General features: G+C 39.4%; 1 protein-coding gene across 2 annotated transcripts; it reads left to right on the top strand.

Moving 5' to 3' along the window:
• The first annotated feature begins 32 nt into the window (after positions 1-32).
• On the top strand, positions 33-26,285 carry Spty2d1 (SPT2, Suppressor of Ty, domain containing 1 (S. cerevisiae)). Of its 2 annotated transcripts, XM_013019638.1 has the most exons (6): positions 33-327; positions 12,708-12,822; positions 14,775-16,307; positions 18,081-18,246; positions 21,818-21,895; positions 23,117-26,285. In XM_013019638.1, exons 1-6 carry the CDS (start codon positions 268-270, stop codon positions 23,208-23,210), a joined length of 2,046 nt encoding a protein of 681 aa, XP_012875092.1. In that variant the 5' UTR covers positions 33-267; the 3' UTR covers positions 23,211-26,285. The 2 variants fall into 2 exon arrangements, with proteins under 2 accessions (XP_012875092.1, XP_012875093.1); XM_013019639.1 differs by lacking the exon at positions 23,117-26,285 and having other exon boundaries at positions 18,081-18,250; positions 21,818-21,890.
• The last annotated feature ends 294 nt before the right edge of the window (positions 26,286-26,579 follow it).

Below are 26,579 nucleotides of genomic sequence, written 5' to 3'. Positions count from 1 at the left end.
CCACGTACCACGTCTTACGTGTCTCAAACCAGAAAGCGGAAGTGACGCAAGACTCGCGAGGTCGGTGGGGCGGCCCTGAGAGGATACAAGGCAGCTGAAGGGAAGAGGGGCGGTCAGACCGCATTGGCAGGCGCCGGAAGTGGTCGCGTCTTGGAGGGGTAGCGGAGGGGTTGCGGAGGAAGTTCACTTAGGGCGTCGGGGCTTCTCGGCGAGGCAAGCTCAGCCTCCTTCCCGAGAGCCCAGCCCAGTCTCTCTCCTCGACAAAACATGGACTTCAGGGAAATTCTCCTGATAGCTTCCAAAGGACAAGGTGTCAACCATGTACCGGTAAGTAGCCACCGGGGCGTCCCTGTGCGAGACCCCCCCCTCCGGCTTCAAGTTCAGACGAGGCTTGGAACTTCTGGGCGCAGCCGCCTGGAAGTGGGCTCCCGAGAGATCCAAGAGCGGGACCGCCCTCCTTCCCAATTGTTGGGTGTTTGCTCTTGGGAGCGTGCGGTGAAGGAGGGTTGGAGGGACAAGATGGGAGTCTCCTGGTGACTTGGTGACCTGGGTGTTTCCGAGTTGATGGGAGAGCGCGGGGGGGAGCCAGGCGCTCCTGGCGCCGTAGTGGGCTCCAGCTGTGGTCGATAGCGGAGGCGGGGGGGGGCTCGGCACAAACTTCAGCCCAGGGTTGAGGAGGAAGGATGTCTGTTTCGGGGACTTGATTTCAGAGCGTTGGGGGCGGGGGGGCCCTTCGGGCCGATCTGTCGCCCATCGTCGGTGAAAGGTTTAGTGATTTCTCATTCGCGGCCCCACCCACGGAGGAACCAGCGACGGAATCACCTGCTGGGGCTGGGGGAGAAGTGATCCCCTTTTTGTTGGGAGAGAGAGAGAGAGAGAGAAAAGAACATTTGTTGAGCGTATTCCAGGAAATCCTCGGTCTAACGACGGAGGAGCTAGCGGTCTGAGTGAGGTTACAGCATTTGCTTAGCTAGCGTGAGGCGCCGAGTTCCGTCCCCAGTGCGCGGGTGGGGGAGGGGGTAGTGGAAGGGGGGGGGTAATGTGAGTTTATTTCAGCTCCCATTTTTACTCGTGGCCTTCTAGATTTTAGTCTTTGCTGAAAATCTAGGTCCCATTAGCTCATGAACGTTTGCCGATAAGCTCATAATCGCAGTGGAGTGTCTAGTGTAAAAGCTAACTATTAAAGTGGTAGAGGGTGTCAGTCTGCTTCATGGAGTTACACCTGTTTTGCATGGACTAGTCATAGCTGGAACCTCAGATGGGTCCCGCAGCACAGCTGTAAACCGACGAATTGCATTGTGATACCCACGGTCTGGGCAGTGAGGTGCGAAACATTTTTTCAAAGTCAATTCAATTGGAATGTATTGGGTTCTCATTTCCTAGATGTTTTGCAGCACTTTTTCTCTCCTGTTACTTTTCCTGTCATAGCTGGCTAGTTCTTTTACCCTTTTGAAAGTATTGATCTGAAAATAATAAAATAAGGAGTGAAAAAATCTAGGTCTACTTACTTAACATACAAATGGTTATGTAGTTCATATTCTGCATACTAATAATTATTTCCCCAAGCCTTGAGTCTTTTTTTTTTTTAATTTTTGATCGGTCATGGAGGGCTTGAACTCTGGGCCTGGGCACTCTCCCTCAGCTCTTCAGCTCTAGGCAAGCACCCTACCACTTGAGCCACAGTGCCGCTTCCGTTTTTCTGAGTGGTTTATTGGAGATAAGTCTCACAGACTTTTCTGCCCGGGTTTGGCTTTGAACTGTGATCCTCAGATCTCAGCCTCCTGAGTAGCTAGGATTCAGGTGCCTACCTGCCTTGAGTCTTAAATCGTGCTGTAGACTTAGAATTTCACTCCAGATCTTCCTGAATTTCGGTAGAGATCAAAGATAAATAATACTAGCTTTGATGCCCAGGATAATGATCTGTACTTCCTTCCTTCCTTCCTTCCTTGGGCTTGAACTCAGGGCTTGAGCGCTGTCCTTGAGCTTTTTTTTTTTCCGTCTCAAGGCTAGTAATTTCTTATTTTAAAAGTCAATAATAGCTTCCAGTAGAAAAGACAGGTAATCAGAAACAGGTATTTCCAAATTATGTGTCTTTTAAGGTATGTATGTTATCTATCTACTTGTACTTGCAATAACATGAAATGAAAGAAAAAAAGGTAAATTGATGAATTTAAATTTAAATTTTAATAGAAAAATAACAGGCATATATTTTATGAATCATGCTTCCTGCTCCCAATCTTAGAAAGCTAGTAAACCTAGAAGTTTGATTTAGTTAGCATTCAAATCCTTAAATGGGTGCTGGGAATGTGGCTTAGTGGTAGAGTATTTGCCTTGCATGTATGAAGCCCTGGGTTCCAGTCCTCAGTTCCACATACACAGAAAAAACCAGAAGTGGTGCTGTGGCTAAAGTGGTAAGAGTGCTAGGCTTGAGCAAAAGAAGCTCAGAGACAGTGCCCAGGCCCTGAGTACAAGCCCCAGGATTGGCAACACACACACACACCAAAACAAAACGTTTTTTCTTTTTTTTTTTTTCTATTGTAAAGATGCTGTGCGGAGTAAGGCAATGAGTACATTTCTTGTTGAGCATTGTTAACGCCTCCCTTGTTGGTCTCTCACTATCCCGCCCCTCCCCCCCCCCCCTGACCTCCCCCCCCCCAGTTGTAAAGTTCATTTCCAATATACTGTCTTGTGGGTATCATTGTTTCAGTGGGTCATTCTGTTTTAATATTCTCCTTCCCCTCCCCAAATTAGACAAATGTATATACAAGCTGCCAAGTACCAAGATAAAGTACAGTGCCTACAGGGGTATACCATAGGGGGAAGAACACACAAAGGAAACAAAAAAAAATCACATAGTACATTAAAAACAACAATAAAGAAAGATCTCTTGTCCATATATTGGGGTTCATTTCACTTAGCATGATCTTATTTGGTCTCTCTCTATATATATAATGTATATATATAATGTACAAATATATATACATTATATATAGAGAGAGCTTTTGAGCTTTTCTGCTCATCTGATAAAATTATCCTAAATGTTTACTAATTACTGAAAATGAGGGAAACCATGGGCCCTTTATTTCTTTGGGTCTGGCTTACTTCACTTAATACAATTTTTAATACCTTTTTATTGTAAAAATACTGTACAGAGGGGGTTACAGATACATGAGCAAGGTAATGAGTACATTTCCTATCAAGCATTGTTACCTCCGCCTTTGTTTTTCCCCTACCATCCCTTCCCTCCCACCTCCACAACTACACTACCCTCTCCATCCACTCCCCGCCTAAATTGTAAGGTTGGTTTTTTCAACATAGTGTCTTGTACATCTCATTGTTGTAATGGGTCAACCTGTATCTCTATTTAAGCATTTTGTTTTTTTCCCTTCCCCTCCCCAAGCTAGAGACATGTATATACAAGATGCAGGGCACCAACATCAAATACAGTGAAAACAAGGGTTATACCGTGGGGGAGGAACATACAAAGAAACAAAAAAATCACATGATACATTATAAATACATTAGGAACAATAGCAAGAAAGAAAAAAATCACTTGTGTCCCTATCTTGGGGTTCATTTCGCTTAACATCATCTTATCTGGTCATATGTACATAGCTTTTGACCTTTTCTGCTTGTTCCAGATATACACTAGTTATTGTAAATAAGGGAAACCATAGGACCTATGTTTCTTTGGGCCTGGCTTACTTCACTTAATATAATTTTTTCCAAGTCTTTCCATTTCCTAACTAATGGGGTGATTTAAAAAACAAAACTTTAAACACACACATACACACATACGTCATGAAAGTCACAAAAGAAAACTATTGAGGAATAAAACAGTAAATGACTGTTAAATTTAATCCATGATCTTACTTTAACTTAATTCATCTATCATATATCTCTCTTTTTTTTAAATTTTTTTTTCTGGGTCTGGTCATGGGACCTGAACTCTGGGCCTGGGCGCTGTCCCTCAGCTCTTCAGCTCAAGGCTAGTGCTCTACCACTTGAGCCACAGTGCCACTTCTAGCTTTTATCTTTTTGCTTATGTGGTGCTGAGGAATCGAACCAGGACCTCATGCATGCAAGGCAAGCACTCTACCACTGAGCCACCTTCCCAGCCCTATCTATCATATATCTTATACACCGTCTGAAGAAGATAATTCACTTGCCAATATGAAGAGTATTCACATCCCCATTTACCCATACTTCATATTTTGTAAATGCTAACAAAAACCATATTTTTAATTTGCATATGATTGATTAGTTAATTCATCCATTCATTCATTTGTTGGACTGATGGAGATCAAACCCAGTGTTTCTCAAATGCTAGGCAAGTGGTCCACCATCCCTGAGCTCTAATCCAAGCTTTCTACATTCTTTTGTGTGTATGTGTTTGTTTGTGCCAGTCCTGAGGCTTGATCTCAGGGCCTGGGCACTGCCCTTCAGCTTTTGCTCAAGGGTAGTACTCTACCACTGTCACAGCTTCACTTCTAGCTTTTTTTTTTGTAATGTATTGAAGATAAGAGTCTCAGGGACTTACATACCGAGGATGACTTTGAATTGTGATCCTCAGATCTCAGCTTCCTAAATAGCTAGGGTTTGGGGGGGGGGTTGTTAGTCGTGGGGCTTGAACTCGGCTTGGGTACTGTACCTGCACTCTTCAGCTCAAGGTGAGCGCTCTACTGCTTGAACCTCGGTGCCACTTCTGGTTTTCTAGTGGTTTATTGGAGATTAGAGTCTCACTGACTTTCCTGCCCCCTGCCTCCACACTGGCTTTGAACTGAGATTCTCAGATCTCAGTCTCCTGAGTAGCTAGGATTACAGGCGTGAGCCACGGGCGCCCGGTTTAATAGCTAGGATTATAGGTATGAGCTACTGGCACCTGGCAGCCTTCTTACATTTTAGAATAAACTAATATGTAATTAGTAAAGTTGAAGTCTTGTTTCCTATTTCATTTTTTAAAAATATAAGACATCCTACATGTAACAGATTATTACAAACAAGCAATTTCATACTCCAAGAGGCATCCTCTTTGCCCTATATGGATTCTGCTTGGTTGAAACTCAGTGGTCTAGGAGCCACTGAGGCTTTTCAGTAATTGATAGCAAAGGTACATTTCTTTCTAGTGATTATTTCTGGAGGTTTTTTTTTTTTGGTGTGTGTTCTTTTGTTTGTTTGTTTTTTGTTGGTCATGGGGCTTGAACTCTGGGCCTGGGCTCTGTCCCTGAGCTCTTCAGCTCAAGGCTAGGGTTCTACCACTTGAGCCACAGCTCCATTTCTGGTTTTCTGGAGGTTTATTGGAAATAAGAATCTCATATGGACTTTCTTGCCAGGACTGGCTTCAAACAGCAATCCTCTGACCTTAGCCTCCTAGTAGCTAGAATTATAGGCATGAGCCACCAGCGCCTAGCCGTATTTCTGGGTTTTTAAAAAATTGTTATTATAAAGGTATATAGAGCAATTACAGTTACATAAGTCAGGTAAAGAGTGCATTTCCTTTTGGGTAATGTCACCCCTTCCCTCACTTTCTCCCAGTTTTCCCCTCCCATCCCTACCCACAGTTGTGTGGTTCATTTTCAACATAGTGTCCATTGAGTACCATTGCTGTATTTTTTTATTCTTTGTCACTCCATTTTTGTGCGTAATTATTTCTTTTTCACCTTTTAGCTATCTATTTTCATTTTCACTTCCCATTTGGATCCTATTACAGCTGATAGATTTTGGTCTTCAGAATTCTTAGGTCAGACTTCCACTCTGGAAAGGAAGTATATATCTGGCTTAGAGCTACAAGTTGAGTATCCTTTATCTGAAATGCTTATGGTTAAAAGTAATTTGGATTTTAGGTTCTTTCCCGTTTTATAATATATGCATAAATATGATATATAATGGAAATGAGAGCCAACCTTAAACAAAAAATCATTTATATTAAAAGTATCTTGTATACAGTCTTAATATAGTATTTTTAGTATGTTTTGTTTAGACTTTGACCATTGTGTGAAGTCAGGTATGCAATTTTCCACTTGTGATGTTATGTCAGTACCTAAAAATTTTGGATTTGGGAAATAGAGCTGCTCAACTAGGTTCCCAAATTGTTTTTTTTTCTTTCTTTCTTTCAAAGGAAATAGTTACTTCTTAATGCTTTAGTTTAAAACAAAGGATTGCATCATGCCTAGAAATATTAGGTTCACTATTATTTCCCTGTGGAAATCCGAATACAAATAACAGCTGATCAAAGGTGATGTAACTAGTCATTCTCACAGGCTCTGTTTTATTTAGAGGAGAAAAGATATTTTTGGTAACCTTGCCCTTGATCCTCCTCCCTACCTCCCCCCCCCTTCAATAACAAAAACAAAGTAGTAGTTATTTGATAGAATAGCATGAAAAGTCTCTGTTTTTTTTTTTAATAGCAACATTTTATTTTGAAGGAGCCAACAAAAGTTTCTGTAGGAAACTTTTTCCTATAGGTAATATTTTATCTGTAAATTGGATGTTCTTCACTCAGATCTAAAGATGATATGTACAGTGCCTGAGACAGCTTTTTTCTAGCTTCTGAAGAGGCTGAGATCTGAAGAATGAAGATTGGTTTGAAACCAACCTGGGCAGAAAAGTCCAATACAAATCCATCTCCGAAGTTAACAAGAAAAAAATGCCACATTGGAGTCTTGAGCTAACAAGTTGAACAGGAAAAAGATACCTGACTTTAAGCAACAGTGCTGGCATGCTTGCTTGCACATGCATACACAGAGGAAAATCTTTTTAAAAAGGGAAATTTTGTCATTTTGTGAGAATGTAGGTAGAATAGAGAACACTGTTAAGTGAAGTAAGCCTAGGCCCAGAAAGACAAATGTTCTTGTTTTTTTTGTAGAATCTAAAACAATTGAATTTATAGGTGCAAAGGATATTTATATTTATAGAGGATAGTAGATAAAGATAAGTAGATAATGGTCAAAGGGTACAAAATAAGTTTTGGTTTGTAAATGTCAATTGCACAGTGTAGTGAATACATATAGTAATGGTATATTTCAAAGTTGCTAAGACAGTAAGTTTTAAATATTCTTACTATAAGAAATGAGAATTGAAAGTGACCATTGACTACATAAATTTCACAATACTGGTATTGGCATAGTTATATTTAGCTAAAGTCACAAACATATTTTAACCTTCACAATAACAATCATCACTATCTTAATCTACAAAGCTTGTGAACTCTACAAACTTTAACAATAAAACTATTTCTTACAAATCAGATATTACATTTCTTTCCTTTTGCTGTTTCTTTCTCTAAGTTATCAGGAAATATGTATGTTTTACAATTACAAAAATATGTTACCTCCTGAGTAAAGAGTAGCTTTCAAGAAAACTGTAACACATTTGGTGAATATATATTTCCAGACCAAAAGCACTTTAATTTTTTTAATTAATTTATTTTATGTTGGTACTGGGGCTTGAACTCAGGGCCTGGATAGTGTCCCTGGGCTTTTACACTCAAGAGGTAGAGTTGTACTTATGGCTTCTTTTTCTTTTCATTCTTTTCTTTTCTTCTTCTTTTCTTTTTTTTTTTTTTTTAAGTAGTTAAGTGGAGGTAAGAGTTTCATGAACTTTCCTGCCTAGGCTGGCTTTGAACCACAATCCTCAGATTTCAGCCTCCTGAGTAGCTAAGATTACAGGTGTGATAGTTTCAATGCAAGAGACACATATGTTAAAGTGGACTGATATTTTGTATACATTGGCTTCAGAATTAAAAATCTTGGCAAATTTTCTAGTGCTTTGTTTGAATGGTATAAGCACCAGTGTTGTGGATTATTCATTTGGGTCCAACAGAATGAGTGTTGGTTTGCAGTGTAACAGAATAGATAGGCTTAGTATAAAAGAAACTTGTCCAGCTGCTTCTCATGAACCTCAAACAATGAAGCAGCCTGGTGCTTGAATCAGATTCAGAATTGATGTGCTGTTATTAGAGCTACATATAACTACTGGCATGGGAAAATGCCAAGTCGTTCTGCTTTCTTCTTATATTTATTTATCGATCAGTTTGTTTGTGGCACTGAGGTTTGTACTTGAGGCCTGGTGCTTGTTAGGCATGCACTCTTATCACTCTTACCACACCTCCAGCCCTCTGCCTTATTAAATAAAATATGATGTACTCCGAGCCTGAGGCCGTAAAAAACAAAAGTCATTCTCTACTAGGGTACCCCTGTAGGCTTGGAGTGTTATAAAATATTCCATTATTAAAAATCTTTTGAAATAAAGACCATTGTTGCAGTGTCTCACCAAAGGACCAGCCAGCTCAAGGTTAAGGTCTAAACATATGTCCACATAACATTTGAATACAAATGTTAACAGCAATATTATTCATACTAGCCCAAACATATACAATTCGGATATCTAGCTGAGGAATAGTTAATAGAAGTTATATGTGAGAGACAGATATATAGATTTATAAATATATATATATAGAGAGAGAGAGAGAGAAAGAGAAATGATTACTCACCCACTAGATGAATGATATGCTGACACATGCTACGATAGGAATCTTGACAACATGCTCCAAAATGAAAGAAGCTGAGTACAGAGTTCTCCAAAGAAATAGAACCAGTAGGATTTATTTTAGGGAATTCATTATTTGGCCAGCTAAGTCCAGAATTAGTAGGCTAGGCCAGTAGGCTGAAAAATGAGACAGGAGTTAATTCTGTAACCTTCTGTAATAAGCTTTAGAAGTTCTTCATGTATGGATGGTATAACCTGGTTCATATCACAAAGGATATGTTTTATCTAAAATCAATTGTAGATGTTAATAACACCCATAAAACACCTTCACAGCAACATCTAGATTAGTATATGGTTAAATAACTGGATGCTGTTATGTTTAACAAGTTAATACACAGAATTAACTATGGCTATACATGCTATGCTTTTATTTATATGAAATGTTTGGGATGGGGCTGGGAAGGTGGCTCAGTGGTAAAGCGCTTGCCTTGAAATCTTTGGGATGGGTAAATCTAGAGCGTTTAAAAAAATACATAGTGGTCACCAGGAATATCACTCAACAATAGGAAGTGGGATTTTTTGGTGGTGTTGGGTTGTTGTGGGTTTGTTTTTTTTTCTTTTTTTGTGTGCCAGTCCTAGGCCTTGAACTCAAGGCCTGGGCACTGTCCCTGAGATTCTTTTGATCTACTATTTGAGCCACAGCACCACTTCTGGCTTCTGTTTATGTGGTACTGAGGAATTGAACCCAGGGCTTCATGTATGCTAGGCAAGCACTCTACCACTAGGCCATATTCCCAGCCCCCACATTCCTTTTTATGATGAAGTCAGTAGTAATGGTTATATATCACATGGTATATATTTGCTGAATATTACAAAAATATTATACATTAAGTGACTGGATTTTATGGCATGTGGATTGCATCTTAAAGATGTTTTGTGAAAGGGAAGGCATCATGGCTGGTGGAATATTTGCTCACATTTGCAGATGGTGGGTTTAATCCCCAATATCAGAGGGGAAAAAAATAGAAAAAAGAAGTTTGTGGTGACCCAGCTCCCACTCCTCCAGATTTTAAGTTGTAATCTCAATTTTGCCTAAGAGAATGTTTTACTATTTTCTTTGCATCTGTGTCTTCGAGTGCATTTCAAGTTTCAGAGGAAGTAATAAGTCCTGATATCTGACAAAGGCCTAATATCCAAAATATACAAAGAGCTCAAGGAATTAACCCCTTCCCAAATGAATAAGCCAATCACTAAATGGGCAAAGGAACTAAGGAGAGACTTGCACTATAGGAGAGATCTAGGAAAAGATCACAAGTACTGTAGTTTACATAACCTTAAACTTAGTAGTTTTTGTTTTGGTTTGATTTGGGTTTTGTTGTTGTTTTTTGTTTTTTGTTTTTGACAGTCCTGAGGCTCGAATTCAGCATCTTGGCACTGTCCCTGAGCTGCTTTTTGCACAAGGCTACCACTCTACTACTTGACCTAGAGTGCCACTTCTGGCTTTTTCTGTTTATGTGGTACTGAGGAATCGAACTTAGGGCTTCATGCATGCTAGCCAAGCACTCTACCACTAAGTCATATTCCCAACCCAAGCTTAGTAATTTTTAAGGAGTAGAGCTGTGCCTTAAAGGGTAAAGGCCTTGCATTCAAACCCAAGTACCAAAGCAAATTTATAGTACTTTTTTTTTAAAGAAAATTTTAATATTTACATGGGAAATGACAGAGGGAAAATTAGGAAAAAATAGTCTTTGTAATTCTTTTCAGAGCAGAGCTGACTTCAAGAACACTGTTTCTTGTTTTTCTGCCTTTCTATATTTTTGTCTCTTAAGTCACTGTTTCTTCGAAGGCACTCCATAAAGGACTGGCTGAACCATGATTTTAGGTGATAAAACGGGGTATTTTATATTTCAGTAGTTATTATACATATTGACATAAAATGGAAAACTATAGCTTTTCAACGGAGGCATTTCATCAATATTCTGAGCTCTATCTCAGCACTAATAGATCAAAGTGTTAGGTTCATTTGCTCGTAGTAGTAGTTCAGGAAGTATATTGAAAAAGTAAAAATTCATGGAAGATGTATTAGGTAAATGACCAAAACTTTGCAAACACATTCAACTTTGTCTCATACTTTCTTTTTTGGCTTCTCAGTTCCAAACAGCTTTTCTGTTATAATATCCCAGTTTTTATCCCTTGGAGTCCCAGGTTAGGACAAAAGATGTCTCATAATCATGTTGTGTGATGCTTGGTGCTGTGTTACCTAGATAACATTCTTGTCTTGTTAAATAAGTATTGATAATATGTATGTTTTAATTTTTCTGGAGGGAACTGTCAGCTTTGATTTGGCAGGTAAATCTATGATTGATTGATTGATAGCTAAGGTTGACTGATTGCTAGGCCAAGCAGTCTGCCATTTAGCTATATATCCCTGGCCCTCTGAGTTATATATTAATTGAACCAGGAACAAAAAAATCTTACAGTCTTGGCAACAAAATTTAAACCTTTCCTTTCTTTCAAAACTTCCTGATGAGATAAACTGGAATTAATTTGTGACTCTGTGTATTACGAGTTTTCATACATTTTAATTTGAATCAGGAATTGTTTTGATGGTAGAATTTCCATGATGAAAATGTTAACATATCTAGTTCTACATCTCATTCTCTTCCCTTTTTTTTTCTCCTTTAAATGTCTGCTCTCTGTCCTCTATTGAAAGATACTACAATTCAATTTACAAAGATGTAGACTAAGAGATTTCATTGTGTCCTGGCCAGCATAACTGGGGAAAAATTTTGGATACTGTCTTGGGACTTCTGTGTCAGGGATGTTTAAGTTCTTAGCATTGCTATCATGCAGGATTTTCAGGTTGGATTAGGGCCCACCTCCTTGGCCAGCTGTTTTATTGGTATGCTAATTTAGTTGGAACTTGAGCCTGCTTCAAGATAGTTTGTATTTAGCAACCTTTAGTTTACTGCACAGAGCCTTTGGCTTTCCTCCAAGGATTTCATACGCATAGTGGGAATATGTTTTAGGTTTATAAATTGCTTACTTGTTCTCAGAGACTACTTCATTTTCTACTAGGTCATTAACAGATGCGGTGGATGAGAATGATATCTGCCTAACAAGACAAAAGAGGAAGAACACTTTTTAAATCTTATTTCCAGGATGGAGGAGCCTAAAGCTTAGTAGTATATAGTACTTGCCTACTGTGTGAAGCCCCAGCACTGACAAAACAAAAAAACAACAGAACAAATAAACCAAAAATAACACCTTTATTTCCTAGCTCATAAACTTAATGTGAATGGCCCTGGAAGCAAATTGTTTGTCCCTTGTTTAAATTATTAAAGTTCAGAGGAATATCATCTGTGCCAAGATAGAACCAGCATTTTTTAGATGATATGGAAACCTATATAAATGAGAGTTTGTACAGCAAATATTTAATAAATGTAAGGCTGCAGCTAAAGATTACTGAGAATTAGGTCCTTTCTGTTTACATTTCATTCCCTCCATTTCTCCCCTATCCTTCTTCCCTTTTTTCGTCCCTCTTTCCCTTCCCCCCTCCTTCCCTTCTACTTTCTTTCCTTCTATTTTTATTTTTCTGCAGTGCTAGGAATTGACCCAATGCTTCACAAATGCTAAATAGTACCCCTAAATTTCTTTGAAATGCTTTTAGGCTATAACTTGCTGTGATAAAACTATGGTTTGCAACTAACAAATTTCAAAATTTATGTTTCCTTGTTTTAAGCAAAGTAACCTATGAAGTTATAAGATCTTGCCACAAAATAGCGTATAGAGACATGGCCATTTTTTGGCATGAAAATTGAGACTGGTAATGTAGCTTAGTGGTACAGTGCTTGCCTAGCATGCATGAAGCCCTGGTTCGATTCCTCAGTACCACATACACAGAAAATGCTGGAAGTAGTGCTGTGGCTCAAGTGGTAATGCTAGCCTTGAGCAAAAGAAGTTCAGGGACAGTGCCCAGGGCCTGATTTCAAATCTCAGGACTGGCAAAAAAAGAAAAAGAAAATTGGGCTTGGAAACACTTAATTTCTGAGGAAAGGGGAGGTTAGTCGCACTGGGAATTGAACCCAGGCCTGGGGCATTCTATACCAGCACTGTTACTACAAGCTATATCTCTGCCACCACCACTCCCCTCCAGCCCCTAGACAATATATTTTGTAAGGTTGGTTTGCTTATTGTTTTTACTCTGTTTTTATTTTTAGAAAAGATACAGTTTGGCAGTGGGACCTCCCAAGAAAGACCCAAAAGTTAAAGGTGTCCAATCAGAGGCAGTACAAGCTTTTCTTCGAAGGAAAGAAGAAGAGCTTAGACGAAAAGGTATGTATGCCTTATTCTCCATTTTAAAGATTCCCATTTTCATATCTAGTATGTACTTAACCAGTGGTTGTTTGTAGACAAAAAAACATAACTTGCCATGGATTTCAGATAGTGAGCGTGACTATCTGTCTCTGGATTGACTTTGTATAGCTTTACATGTGTTCATGTCTTGATTATTTGATGGAAGTTTGCTTTTTGTTTATTTGTTAATCTGCCTTCAATGTTTTTGGAGCCAGGCATAGTGGTGTGTCCCAGCTACTAAGGAATGTGAGTCAAGATAGTTATTTGAGCCCAGGACCTTGATATGAGCCTAGATAACATAGTAAGCCACCATTTAAAACAAAAAGGTTGGCTGGGAAGGTGACTCAGTGGTAGAACGCTTACCTTGCATGCCTGAGGCCCTGGGTTCAATTCCTCAGCACCACATAAGCAAAAAGAAAAAAAAAAGCTGGAAGTGGCGCTGTGGCTCAAGTGGTAGAGCGCTAGCCTTGAGCTGAAGAGCTGAGGGACAGCGCCCAGGCCCAGAGTTCAGGCCCCATGACCGGACCCAAAAAAAAAAAAAGGTTATTGGAGTTAGTGATTATGACCATAATAAGCCCCCAGTAACAATGTCATTCTTCAACTTTGGTTCTGAAACTGTACATATTACATTTTTAAATTAATAACTTCTTTTAGAGCTCAGTAATTAAAATAGGAAAATTTTTAGCCAGGTGCTGGTGTGGTAATCCTAGTTACTCAAGAGGCTGAGATGTGAAGATCATGGCTCAAAGCCAGCCTGAGTAGGAAAGTCCATGAGATTTTTTGTTGTTGGTTGTGGGCCTGGGTGCTGCTCTGAACTTCCTTTGCTCAAGGCTGGCATTCTAGCATTTTGAGCCACAGATCTACTTCCAGTTTTTCAGTGATTAATTGGAGATAAGAGTCATGGAGACTTTTCTGCCTAGGCTGGCTTTGAACCATGATCCTCAGATCTCAGCCTCCTGAGTAGCTAGGATGACAGGCCTGAGCTACCAGTACCATGAGACTCTTATCTCCAATAAACTACTTAGAAAAGGCCAGAAGTGGCACTGTGGCTGAAGAGCACTAACCTTGAGCAAAAGCTTAGGTCCTGAGTTCAAGTCTCAGGACCCCTCTTTCCCCTGCCAAAAAAGATTTTTTTTAAACTAGTAATCTCAAGAAGTTGTACTTAATGTAAATAGCTATTCAAAAAGCTTGAATATTTGTAATTATTAACAAAATTCTAAGTGGGTACTAATTGATTGGTGTACTTAAAGCTGAAAACCAAGTCCCCCAATTGCTTAGTCATATAGAAAAACTCATGATCTATTCATTATGTAGGACCTGTTGCAACAATGAGAAGTACAAGTTGTCATGTCCAAAACGAGCTTTACAACGTCGGGGGGGGGGATTGGGGGGGGGGGGGGGCTGGGAAGTGATGTGAAGGGTAAACAAAGGAGGAGGCTGCAATGCTTGGTAAGAAATGTACGCATTATCCTGCCCATGCAATTGTAACCCCTCTGTACAGTATGTTCACAAATAAAATAAAATTAAATTTAAAAAATAAAACTAAAAAGGGGCTGGGAAGTGGCTCAGTGGCAGAGCGCTTGCCTTGCATGCCTGAGGCCCTGGGTTCGATTCCTCAGCACCACATAAGCAAAAAGAAAAAAAAAAGCCGGAAGTGGCACTGTGGTTCAAGTGGTAGAGTGCTAGCCTTGAGCTGAAGAGCTGAAGGACAGCGCCCAGGCCCAGAGTTCAGGCCCCACGACCGGACCCAAAAAATAAAAATAAAAAAAAAATGACTCAATTGGTATTTGTTCAGGCAACTTCCTCATTTGATTCCTAGATATCTTCAAAGTATAACTTGAAGATTGTTTTGGCTACCTACCAATGCCACATGAGTGTTCTGCTGTTTTGAGACCTTGAAATAAATAATGTTTTTATTTTGTTCCTTTTAGCCTTAGAAGAGAAAAAGAGAAAAGAAGACCTAGTGAGAAAGCGAATTGAGCTCAAACATGACAAGAAAGCAAGAGCTATGGCCAAAAGGACTAAGGATAATTTCCATGGTTATGATGGGATTCCTATTGAGGAAAAGTCAAAGAAGAGGCAAACAGTGGACAGCCACACCAGCCATCGTCCAGACCAGGAGTATGAGGTGGAAGAAGAGAATGCGTTCTATGAATACAATCAAGCAGTATCAGAGGAGGAGTATGAGGAAGAGCAGGAACCTCCCAAAGTTGAAAGCAAACCAAAGGTCCCCCTTAAAAGTGCCCCACCACCTATGAACTTCACTGATTTACTGAGACTGGCTGAGAAAAAGCAGTTTGAACCAGTGGAGATCAAAGTAGTAAAGAAATCGGAAGAAAGGCCTATGACTGCAGAAGAACTTAGGGAGCGTGAATTCCTTGAACGAAAGCATAGGAAAAAGAAACCTGAGACAGATGCAAAACTACCTCCAACTGTGTCCAAAAAGGTACCCATTCAGAAAGAAAGTATGGTGACAAAACTTAGCAAAGGTTCTGGGGACAGGCAACCTTCTTCAAAGGGAGTACCTTTTCCTCATCCTGAGAAGAAATCCAGACCCAGCCCAGCCAATGGGAAACACTCAGCTTTGTCTTTATCCAAATTCACGCCAGCAGAGAGGACCAAGTCAGGATCTGGCAGTAGCTCCCAACCCTCAATTCATGAGGGTCATGACAGACTTGTTTTCAATGGGGCAAAAAAGCCTCACTCCAGCACCTATTCACCAAGTGTCCCAAAGACTTCTGCTAGTGGGACTCAGAAATCTGCCACTGAGCACAAAGCCAAAAAATCTCCTAATCCTAGCCATTCCAAGCCTGGGCTCATGGTTACTCCAAACAATAAAGCTAAGAGTTCAGGTATCAAGCAGACTGGCAGCAGCTCCAACTTAGCCCCTGGGCGGCCCAGCTTAGGAACAACTCGGCCCACTCATGGTTCTGCCCCTGTTCCCAGGCGCCAGAATGGCAGCTCCAGCTCAGGAACTGAGCGATCAGTCAGTGGGACCAAGAAGGTAGCCAGTAACACAAATGCCTCTGGGTGGACAGTGAGTGGTACAAGTGGTCCTGGACGACCTACAAGCAGCTCAAGTGGCCCTGGTCAACCCAGCTGTGGTTCAGGTAGTTCTGGAAGACCTGTGGGCAACTCTGGAAGCCTTGGGCGGCCAGGAAGCAGTACACATGAACTTCGACGACCAGTGAGTGGCCCAGGCCACCATGGGAAGTCCGTAAGTGGCCCTGGGCGATCCATAAGTGGTTCAGTTCCAGCTGGACGAACTGTCAGTACTTCAGGTCCTGGGAGACCAGTGAGCAGCCTCGGACCTGGGAGAACAATTAGTAGCCCAGATCCCCCCACAAAGCCCAAGTGTACTGTTGTGTCAGAAACAATTTCCTCAAAGAATATTATTAGCCGATCCAACAGTGGACAGATGAATGGAATGAGGCCTCCTCTACCTGGCTATAGATCTGCCCAAGGTAAGACTGTGCCCTTCATTTTATAGAATACATATTTGTACTAGGAAGAGAGTACTTCATTTAATGTAACCAAGGACCCATTAATGTGTGCTAGTGCTGATAGACTCTTGATGCTTTGTCTGCTCTGTACCTAAGAATTCCTTTAATGATAGTGGTTTGGGTAAGAGTTTAGAAAGAAGGCTTATGTAGGGTCCTCTTTGTTGATCCCTGCAGTATCCCCAAGATAATAATCTTGGTTTTGTCATTTGTGAGATTGTGTGACTGTACATGCCCTATGTGATTTAACAGATAAAATATTCTTTGTCCTGAAGAGATCTTTATCATAAAGAGATCTGTCCTTAACTATGAGAATATAATTTCAAGCTTGAAGCCTTTATTGCGTTGTTCACTCACCAAAAATGTGTTAAGCACCTGTTTATGTACCATGAACTATTTTAGACTGTCCTTATTTTTCTTCAAGGATAGTAATCAAGGTTCTAACCACTGGTTAGGACCAAGGTACAAGATTGTTGGTAGTACCTGCTAGTTGCTTGGTCTACATGCTATTAGGCATTTGTTAAAACACTTGTTAAACATTGTGTAGAATGTGAGAAGAACCAAGTGATGTAATTTTTAAAAAATAATCTTAATTCAGCTAGACACCCAAAAGTAACATTTTACATATCTGGAGACATTTAATTGTCACAGCTCAGAACAGGGCATGTTACTGGCAGGGATGCTGCTAACACAATAGCACAAGGCAGCCTCCTATAACACTGAATCATCTGGCCATAATGTTATATAATGTCAAGATGAAGAAACTGAGCTAGGAGGACAGGCCATACATATTAAAAACCATCATAGGACAACAAAAGGAGTGTCTAGTCAAAGACTAGAATGCACTTGTTCCCAGTATTGGCCTACTGGCTCATGCCTATCTTTTGCGGAGTTGTTTTTGTTTGGGGTTGTTTTTTTTTTAATCCTTTTAGCAAACTGGCAAAAATAGTTAAAAGTTTTTCCAAAATTGCTCAGTTTGAACAATTTTCTATAATTCCTACTGTGTTTCTTTCTTTCTTTTTTTTGGCTATGTTTTCCAGGCTGATCTTGAACTCCTGGGTACAGTGATCCTCCTTGTCATAGCCTTCTGATAGCTGGGGCTATGTGTGTACAGGACTTGAAATTTATAGACAAAATTATGGTGATCAAAATAGACATGTGTTACTTTGATGCCTTTCCTTGACATAACTAAACATTCCTAATTCTGCCAGTGACCAGTAGCTCACACCTGAATTCCTAGCTACTCAGTAGGCTGAGATATGAGGATTGCAGTTTGAAGTCAGCCTGGGCAAGAAAGTCCCTGAGACTCTTATCTCCAATTAACTACCAAAAAGCTGGAAATGGCACTTCAACTCAAGTGATAGAGTTCTAGTCTTGGGCACAAAAGCTCAAGGACAACATCCAAGACCTGAGTTCAATCCCCAGAACCGGCACATACACACACAAAGACAAATTTCATGATTCTATAACTTTTATTGTTTTAGAAATTCTGCTAATCTTTTAAATCCCAGAAGTACAGTACTACTAAGCTAAATATATGTAGCAAAGCATTTCTAATAAGCCCTAGACTAGGCATTCCGTTCCTTCTTGATCCCATATGCAGCATGAATAACATGACACCATGCTGAGAGCCAGCCTGCTTGCCCTAATTTTTAGGTATTTTTAAAGATCCCAATTTATATAGAACTCTACTAGAAATACTTTGAGGTTTAATTACAAATATTTGTCTGTATTTAGGTCCTCAGAGGCTTCCCTTTCCTGGTTACAAAAGGCAGCGAGAATATGAAGAGGAAGAAGATGATGAATATGATTCTGAAATGGATGATTTTATTGAGGATGAAGGAGAACCTCAGGAAGAAATATCCAAGCACATTCGGGAAATCTTTGGTTATGACCGAAAAAAGTAAGTCTAAAGATTTAGATAAATATGGTATATTTCATTGCTGTCGTTGTTTAGTTTTTTGAGATAGGGTCATGCTATGTAGCTGAGGTGGTCTTGTTTTAACCTCCTAAGCTCTGGGATTACAATTATGTACTACCATGGCTTGCTTATTTTGAATAATTCACATTATGAGGGAGAAATATTCATAGTAGTGTTATTGAATAGAGTGCTTAATTAGAAACTCTTGGGTCATAGTTATTTTAAATATAGTTATTCTTTAACACAGTATTTTTAATTAATAATAGTTTGTATAGTTATTTGCATAAAAGCTAAAAAATAGCACTTTTAAACTTGTTCTTATAAAAGAACTCTCCTAAACATTTAGGAGAGTGGAGCAGCTTTATAATAGAAGTAGATTGGCATTGGAGTCAGAAAGCTTTTTACAGAGCCAGGTTGAAAGCCTTTCTAACGGTTGAAAGCCTTTCTAGTTAGAAAGGCTTTCTTTCTTTATTTTTTTTTTTTGGTCCAGTCATGGGGCCTGAACTCTGGGCCTGGGCACTGTCCCTCAGCTCTTCAGCTCAAGGCTAGCGCTCTACCACTTGAGTCACAGCGCCACTTCCAGCTTTTTTCTTTTTGCTTATGTGGTGCTGAGGAATCGAACTCAGGGCCTCAGGCATATAAGGCAAACGCTCTACCACTGAGCCACCTTCCCAGCCCCGTTAGAAAGACTTTCTAATTAGAAAGGCTTTTCTAATTGTATAAAAGATAGTACAGGTCAAGAATGTGGTCTTTGGACAGCAGTATAGGACTGGCAGCTCTGATGTAACTAAGCTTGTTGACGATGCAAGCTTTTCAGTCTGCATTACTGAATCCAATTCATAAATGTGCATATTAGAAAACTTTTTACTGTTATATCAGGGGTTTGAAATAAAATTTTACCACTTAATAGCTAGGTAAAATTGAGGTTTGTTTTTGTTTATTTTTTTTTGGTCAGTTGTGGGGCTTGAACTCTGAGCCTGGGCACTGTTCCTCAACTCTTCAACTCAAGGCTAGTGCTCTACCACTTGAGCCACAGTACTACTTCTAGCTTTTTCTCTTTATGTGGTGCTGAGGAATCAAACCCAGAGCCTCATGCATGCAAAGCAAGCACTCTACCACTGAACCACCCTCCCAGCCCCCAGTAATTTATTTTTTAAATGATATTTTGGAAAGATTAAATTAGGCAGTGTATATGTAAAAAATGTATCACAATTCTTTATCTAAGTAGTTGTTAGAATTTTTATAAGCTCCTGGATCTGAGAATTTGTAATATCTTGAAGTCATTTAAAAAAAAAAGCCAAAAAACTTGCCAGTTGCTGGTGGCTCACACCTGTAATTCTAGCTACTCAGGAGACTGAGATCTGAGGATCGTGGTTCAAAGCCAGCCTGGGCAAGAAACTCCAGAGACTCTTATCTCCAATACACTACTCAAAAAAGCTGACAGTGGCACTGTGGCTCAAGTGGTAATGCTCATCTTGAGCAAAAGAAGCTAAGGACAGCACCCAGGCCCAGAGTTCAAGCCAAAGGACCAGCAGAATAAAAACAAAAACAAAAAACACTTGCAGGCACCAGTGGCTCAAGCCTGTAATCCTAGCTAATCAGTAGGCTGATGATATCTGAAGATCACAGTGCCAGCCTGGGCCGGGTAGTCGAAGAGACTCTTATCTTCAGTTAACCACCAAAAAGCTGGAAGTAGCTCAAAGTGGTAGAGTGCTAGCCTTGAGCAAAAAAGCTTAAGGTCAGAGTCTAGGCCTTGAGTTCAGTCAGAACTGGCACCAAAACCAAGCAACAACAACCAAAAAACCTTATAGAGTGGACAGAAGAACTAGGTTAAAATTCCGATCTAAAAATCTCATCTGAGCCAAGCTCCAGTGGCTCACGCCTGCAGTCCTTGCTACTCAGGAGGCTAAGATCTGAGTATTGCAGTTCAAAGCCAGCCCGGGCAGGAAAAGTCCATGAGACTCTTATCTCCAATTAACCACTAGAAAACAGAAAGCGGCACTGTGGCTCAAATGGTAGAGCACTTGCCTTGAGGTGGAGCTGAGGGACAGCACCCAGGCCCAGCGTTAAAGCCCCATGACTAACCAAAAAAAAAAAAAAATCTCATCTGAGCCCAGGTGTAGTGGAGGGGTGCCTTCGGGAGGCTGAAGTAGGAAGGTAGTGAATTTAAGGCCAGCCAGTCGAGGCAACATAGCAAGACCTTGTCTTCAAAGAAAATAGAAAATCTGTTACTAACCTAGCTACATGTTCTTGGTCAAACCATTGCCATATTTACTGTATGTATGTATGTGTGTGTGTGTGTGTATATATACATATCGATCTCTGACAATGGGGCTGGCATGTGTGCATGCACATATATGCGTGTGTGTGTGTGTGTGTGTGTGTGTGTGTGTGTGTGTTAGATGAGATGATATATACAAACAACTTTCAAGCTGGGCGCCAGTGGCTCACACCTACAATTGTAGCTACTAAGGAGGTTGAGATCTGAGGATCACGGTTCAAAGCCAGCCCAGGCAGGAAAGTTGGTGAGACTCTTATCTCCAATAAACTATTAGAAAAGCAGAAGTGGTGCTGTGGCTCAAGTGGTAGAGCACTCACCTTGAGCTGAAGAGCACAGGGACAGGCCCAAGTCCAGAGTTCAAGCCCCACAACCCACCAAAAAAAAAATTTCATTGTGCTCTCTCGATTTTAATGTGAATTATCAAGGACATAGCTGATTGAGTTGAAAAAGCCTTATGGATTGGTGCTTTACTTAACACTACATTACATTCAGGAATAATTACTTCACAGGGTAATGTCACTTCTTGGGGTAATAATAGCTCATTGAATGTCTGTACTGCAGAGATCCAGTTATACCCATTATCTGCTCCGCTCTCTTCCCACCAAGCAAGGAGGAATGATACTAAAAATGTGTTTCTTTTAAAGAGGTGTATGTGTGTATGTGCATGCCTCACTGTCAAGAGTGTGAACTTGACCTGTGCTCTTACTTGGCTTCTTTGCTCATAGCTGGTACTCTTCTACGTGAGTCACAATACCAGTCCTGAACTCTGGGCCAGGGCGCTGTCCCTCAGCTCTTCAGCTCAAGGCTAGCGCTCTACCACTTGAGCCACAGTGCCACTTCCGGCTTTTTTCTTTTTGCTTATGTGTTGCTGAGGAATCGAACCCAGGGCCTCATGCATGCAAGGCAAGCACTCTACCACTGAACCACCTTCCCATTCCCCAGTCCAGCATTTTGCTGGTTGATTGGAGATGGAATTTTGAGGACTTTTTTTCCCAGCTAGCTTTGAACCTTTTTTTTTTTCTTTTTTTTTTTGGTCCAAGTCCTTAGCTGGCTCTCATCTGAAACACACCTCCACTCCCTAGCTTTGAAACAATCCCCTAGTTCTCAGCCTCCTAAGTAGCTAGGATGACAGGTGTGAGCTACACTAAAAGTGATATTTTTAGGCAAATTCTGCTACCCCAGCCAAGATTTCTTTTTTAAATGAGAGGATGTAGATCTTTTAGAAAACTGAATTTTATTTTATTTTTTACAATTTTGATTTTCTCTTATCAGATACAAAGATGAAAGTGATTATGCCTTACGTTACATGGAAAGTAGCTGGAAAGAGCAGCAAAAAGAAGAAGCAAAGAGGTAAGCAAAAAATAATACATTCACGCACAGATGTTCTAAAAGTTCTTTTCAGCCTGGTGCCAGTGGCTCACGTCTATAATCCTAGCTACTCAGAAGGCTGAGATTTAAGGACCACGGTTTGAAGCCAGCCTGGACAGGAAAGTCCCATGAGACTCTTGCCAAAAATGCTGGAAGTGGAGCTGTGGCTCAAGTGGTAAAATGCTGGCCTTGAGCAAAAAAGCTCAGGGTCAGTGTCCAAGCCTTGAGTTCAAGCCCCAGGACCAGCACCAAAATCATAAATAATTCTGCTTGTTGCTACATTTGGAATATTGGAAATGTGTTTTGGCCTACACAGTTCTGAACTATCATCCTGTCAATTAGCTGTAAGGGCCTTAGACAACTGCATTAACTTTTTTTTTATTGTCATGGTGATGTACAGAGGAGTTATAGTTACATAAGTAAGGTAATAAGTACATTTCTTGTCAAACTTTTTACCCTTTCCCTTATTTTTCTCTCACTTTCCCTCCCCCTCTAATCTTTCTCGCACTCTGAGTTGTACAGATTATTTCCAACCTATTGTCTTGTGAAATGCATTAACTCTTACAAATATTTTCTCATTTGTGAAATGAAACTGTACTGTCCCTTGCTGAGATAGTGGATTGAGGTGATATGTATACAAGATGCTTATAGTGCCTCACATGTATATTATAGAAAATTAGAAGCCTCCCCTAATTCTAATTGTGATTTTTTTTTTTCTTTCCACTTCAGATGTAATCTTGCTAGCCTCAGGTTGTTAGATTCCCTCCACCTAATTCATGTTTGGCTGTCTGGATGAGGGGGTACCCTCATGACTTTGCTTAGGATTTTCATTATTGTAATTCACTTCAGTCTTAATCTACAGTAGGAAGCCTCTTTTCTTCCTCTTAGACCTCCTTTCCTCTAACTAGATAAAATGCCAGAATAAGCTATTGGGAAAAAATATTACTGTTTCTTTTTTGCTTTTTAGTCTTTTTGGTGTTGTGGATTGAGTCTAGAACCATGTGCATGCTAAGTAGATAGTGTACCACTGAACTAAATCCCCAGGCCTATTTTTAAATACTTTGGAGATAAATTTATATCAAGGCATCTTAAAACAGTAATGGTTTAGCAGCACAATCCATGTGAGCTTCCAGTTGAAATTTCATGTTGCTTTTAAAGTAGCAATCTCATGTATATTAAATACTATTTAAATTTTTTTAACAGCTTAAGACTAGGTATGCAAGAAGACTTAGAAGAAATGAGACGTGAGGAAGAAGAAATGAAACGTCGAAAGGTTAAGAAGCTGAAGAGACGTTAGCTGCTGCTTATTTTTGTAAAACTCTAGGAAGACTGCTGCAAGGATTTCCTGCCTTCAGACTGAATAAGCCTCCTTACCATTTTATATTTGTACTTGGGTACTCAAGGAGAAGGAATGCATACTGTCAATGCAGGCTGTCATTTGAGCATAAAGTATTTTCAATACTCCAGGGTGAAATCTTAATGTAGATGGTAAAATGTCTGCTGTGTGCTCTTATGAAGTCACCTGTTCACAGATGTTAACCTTTGTCCTGATGAGCTATGCACTCTGTGGGGTTACTCACCAGTCAATCTTTTATTGTTCCTTTGCTGCTTTAAGGTTAAAAAAAAAAAAAAGATTGTCTCCACCTTTTACAATTCCACTGATGTGTGAGGAGGATACTGTTCAACTTCTAGTCAAACTTACTGTCTTTATGAAGCACTTGACCCTTCATGAATGTTGTCAGCAATAAGTGGCCTGTCCTAATCTGTGTTCAGATTGAGAACTCCAAAATGTAGAGTAGGCTTTATAATTATCACATGGGTGTCATCCTTGTGACTCAGAAGTGCAAAATAGAATAAATTATATTGTATTCTTCATTATTTGTGGATTGGATGCTGAGCATTCTTACTAATTTAGGGAATCTGGCGATGTTTTTTTAAGTTTCCAAGTTAAAAATACAAATGTCAGTATAGGAATATTTTCCAAGTTTTCCTTTCAGAGATTGTTATGTTGGTTTTAGTATAAAATAGACAAGGTCATTGTGCTGATTAATTTTAAATCTTAAAAATTCATTTTTATACTGAAAAAGTTATTCAAACAGTAGATTTGAAAAAGTTATAGTTTAAAAACTAAGGAAGTGACATGTGAGGTTTCCCTCACAATCAAAAAGATAACCTTCCCATCATAAAGATATGTTGGAATCCCAGTGTGCCCTGTCCCTCTTGACTTTGCATTTTTAGCTTAACTTCCCTAATATAAATGGCAAAAACCAAAAACGTTTAAATTTGTGTATTTCAAGAGCACCACCTTCTCCTTGTGCCCATATTGCACTTTTGTTTCAAACTATGCACTGTGAAGAGAATTTTTCCCCAGGTAGAAAAAAAGGGAGTGTTTCCTATACTGGTATTTTATTGGGCCTTGGGACTTTAGTTTCACACTCTTTAAGTCAGACTTACAGACTTTCTATCACTTTGGCCTCAAGTCCAAGCAGTTCCAGACATAGCTGGAAGGAAGCCAAGTCTCAAGGTCAGCATCAGAAAATGCGATAATGCTGTTAAGAATATTTGTCCTTCATTCTAAATATGGAGGATTGGAGACAGAACTAAGCTTGTAGGAAAATTCTACAATAAATGTTCTAGCTATCTGAAGCCATTGGAAAAAGAATAGGAAATTAGAGGGAATGTCCCACTAAGAATCCTTACTTTTCAACAAGTCCAGCTGTTTTGTATATTTTTATCCATAAAATCTTTTTTTTTTCAAAGTTTGGGAATTGTAGTTTACCATTGTTATTAGCCTTCCTCAATGGGACCATGTGACACAGTCTAGAAGTAATTCATGAATTGTTTGACTTTTGAAAGTACAAGGATCTAATTTTAAAATTGAATACCATATGAAAGTTGTCTTAATCACTAGTTGTAACACCCTAACTCTCCACATAGATCTTTTACAGTAGTACTAGAAAATCCTATACTCTCAGCCATCTCAAATACCTTCAATGAAATTAAGGATAGTGTGATACTCCATTTGATAATATAGGTTTAGAACATTTTCTTTGCCATCATTTATTTGCTTCCACCCCTCCCACCCTACTTATATGATCTTTATTGGATATATTTTTGAGAATTATTGAATATTTTTTCAATAGTAAGACTGAAATTTAATTACAATCAAGTGCTTGTCATAGCCAAAAGATTTCTGATGGCTTTTAAAGTTTACTAGCATTTACTGATATGGTACACTTATTTGTACAGAAAGGAATCTGTGCTAAAGTTACAGAACTTCGTAGGAAGAGTCAGATTGTAATGTCTGTCCCACGTAGTTTCTTCTATAATAGATGCTAATTTGCATCAATATTATAAAAGGACTTATTTTTTTAAAAATATGTCTTAATCTTGGCCTTGTTTTCAAATCCTGTCTTCCATCTTGTCCTTCTGTACTTCCTGACCACTCTTCACACAACCTTCGAAGAAACTGGAATAGGCTGTTATTTTATCAAGGTTTACAAATTAAGTGCTTGGTTTTTAGTATATTCTCTACTGTCTTGATTTTCAGATTTTCTTAATATTTGAAGATGTGCCTTTTATTGGGTAATATTAATTCACGAATGTAGTAATGTTATTTCACAATTGTAATGTTACATGATCATGGGTGTGGTATTCTCTAACACAAATTATGTGTAAGGAAAGTAGTTTTCATAAAACTCACAGCTCTGATTGCACAGTCCCAATTGCTTCTGATGTTATATGTCAAAGCAAAGGGTACTTTCTTTTAAGGCTACTTTCAGGACTTATCTGTGTATTTTTTGTAAACTACAAATGCAAATATATCCATTTGGAGGCCAGGGTACCACATGTCATGGGCAGCCTTACATGTGTGCCATGAGAAAGTTCAAAGACTATAAAGAAAGTCTATGGGAACTCAAAACTTAATTTCAAAAAGTAATCCCCAAGATTTTCTCCAAGAAATAAATTATTTTGTATTTTGTAACTTCACAGCAGCTATTACTACATTTCTGAGATATAGCAGAAGACCAAAACATTTTTGGAAAGAGAATAAATATATGAAGAAAGACTGGTCATTTTATTTTCAGTGTGCTGATTAGACTACTATTTATTTTGTGAATGGATGTGATAAATATTCAGGTGTGTAGTATATGATTAAGAGTGGAATATAGATTTCTTTGGAGTTATTAAATCCATGTCTTTTGCATAATGGACAAATCAAAAGTTTAAATGGAAACCTTTTACGTAGCTTAGCTTGTTTTCTGGTGCTGTTGACCTGCAAGAGAATATACTTTTGCAAATACAGGTGAATGTTTTGCCATTTATGTATACAAGAAATTGTAGGCATTAAAGTATTTTATTGATATTCTTATTGGTTTGTCTTTATTGGACAAAACTGACTAAAAATGTTTTAACAGGCTGGGAATGTAGCTTAGTGATAGAGTGCTTGCCTAGCATGTATGAAGCCTTGGGTTCGATTCAGAACCATATAAACAGAAAAAGCCAAAAGTAGAGCTGTGGCTCAAGTAGTAGAGTGCTAGCCTTGGGCACAGAGCGGCTCAGGGACAGTGCCCAAGCTCTGAGTTCAAGCCCAGGTCTGGCCAAAAAAGAAAAAAAATAACATTTTTCCTGCTAGAAATTTTAATAAATTTTAGTAAACTTGTCA

This window comes from Dipodomys ordii, unplaced genomic scaffold, assembly GCF_000151885.1.
Source record: "Dipodomys ordii isolate 6190 unplaced genomic scaffold, Dord_2.0 Scaffold46, whole genome shotgun sequence".
Lineage (NCBI taxonomy): Eukaryota > Metazoa > Chordata > Mammalia > Rodentia > Heteromyidae > Dipodomys > Dipodomys ordii.
Note: the sequence above shows the minus strand (reverse complement) of the source record. Positions and strands in the feature narration are given on the sequence as shown.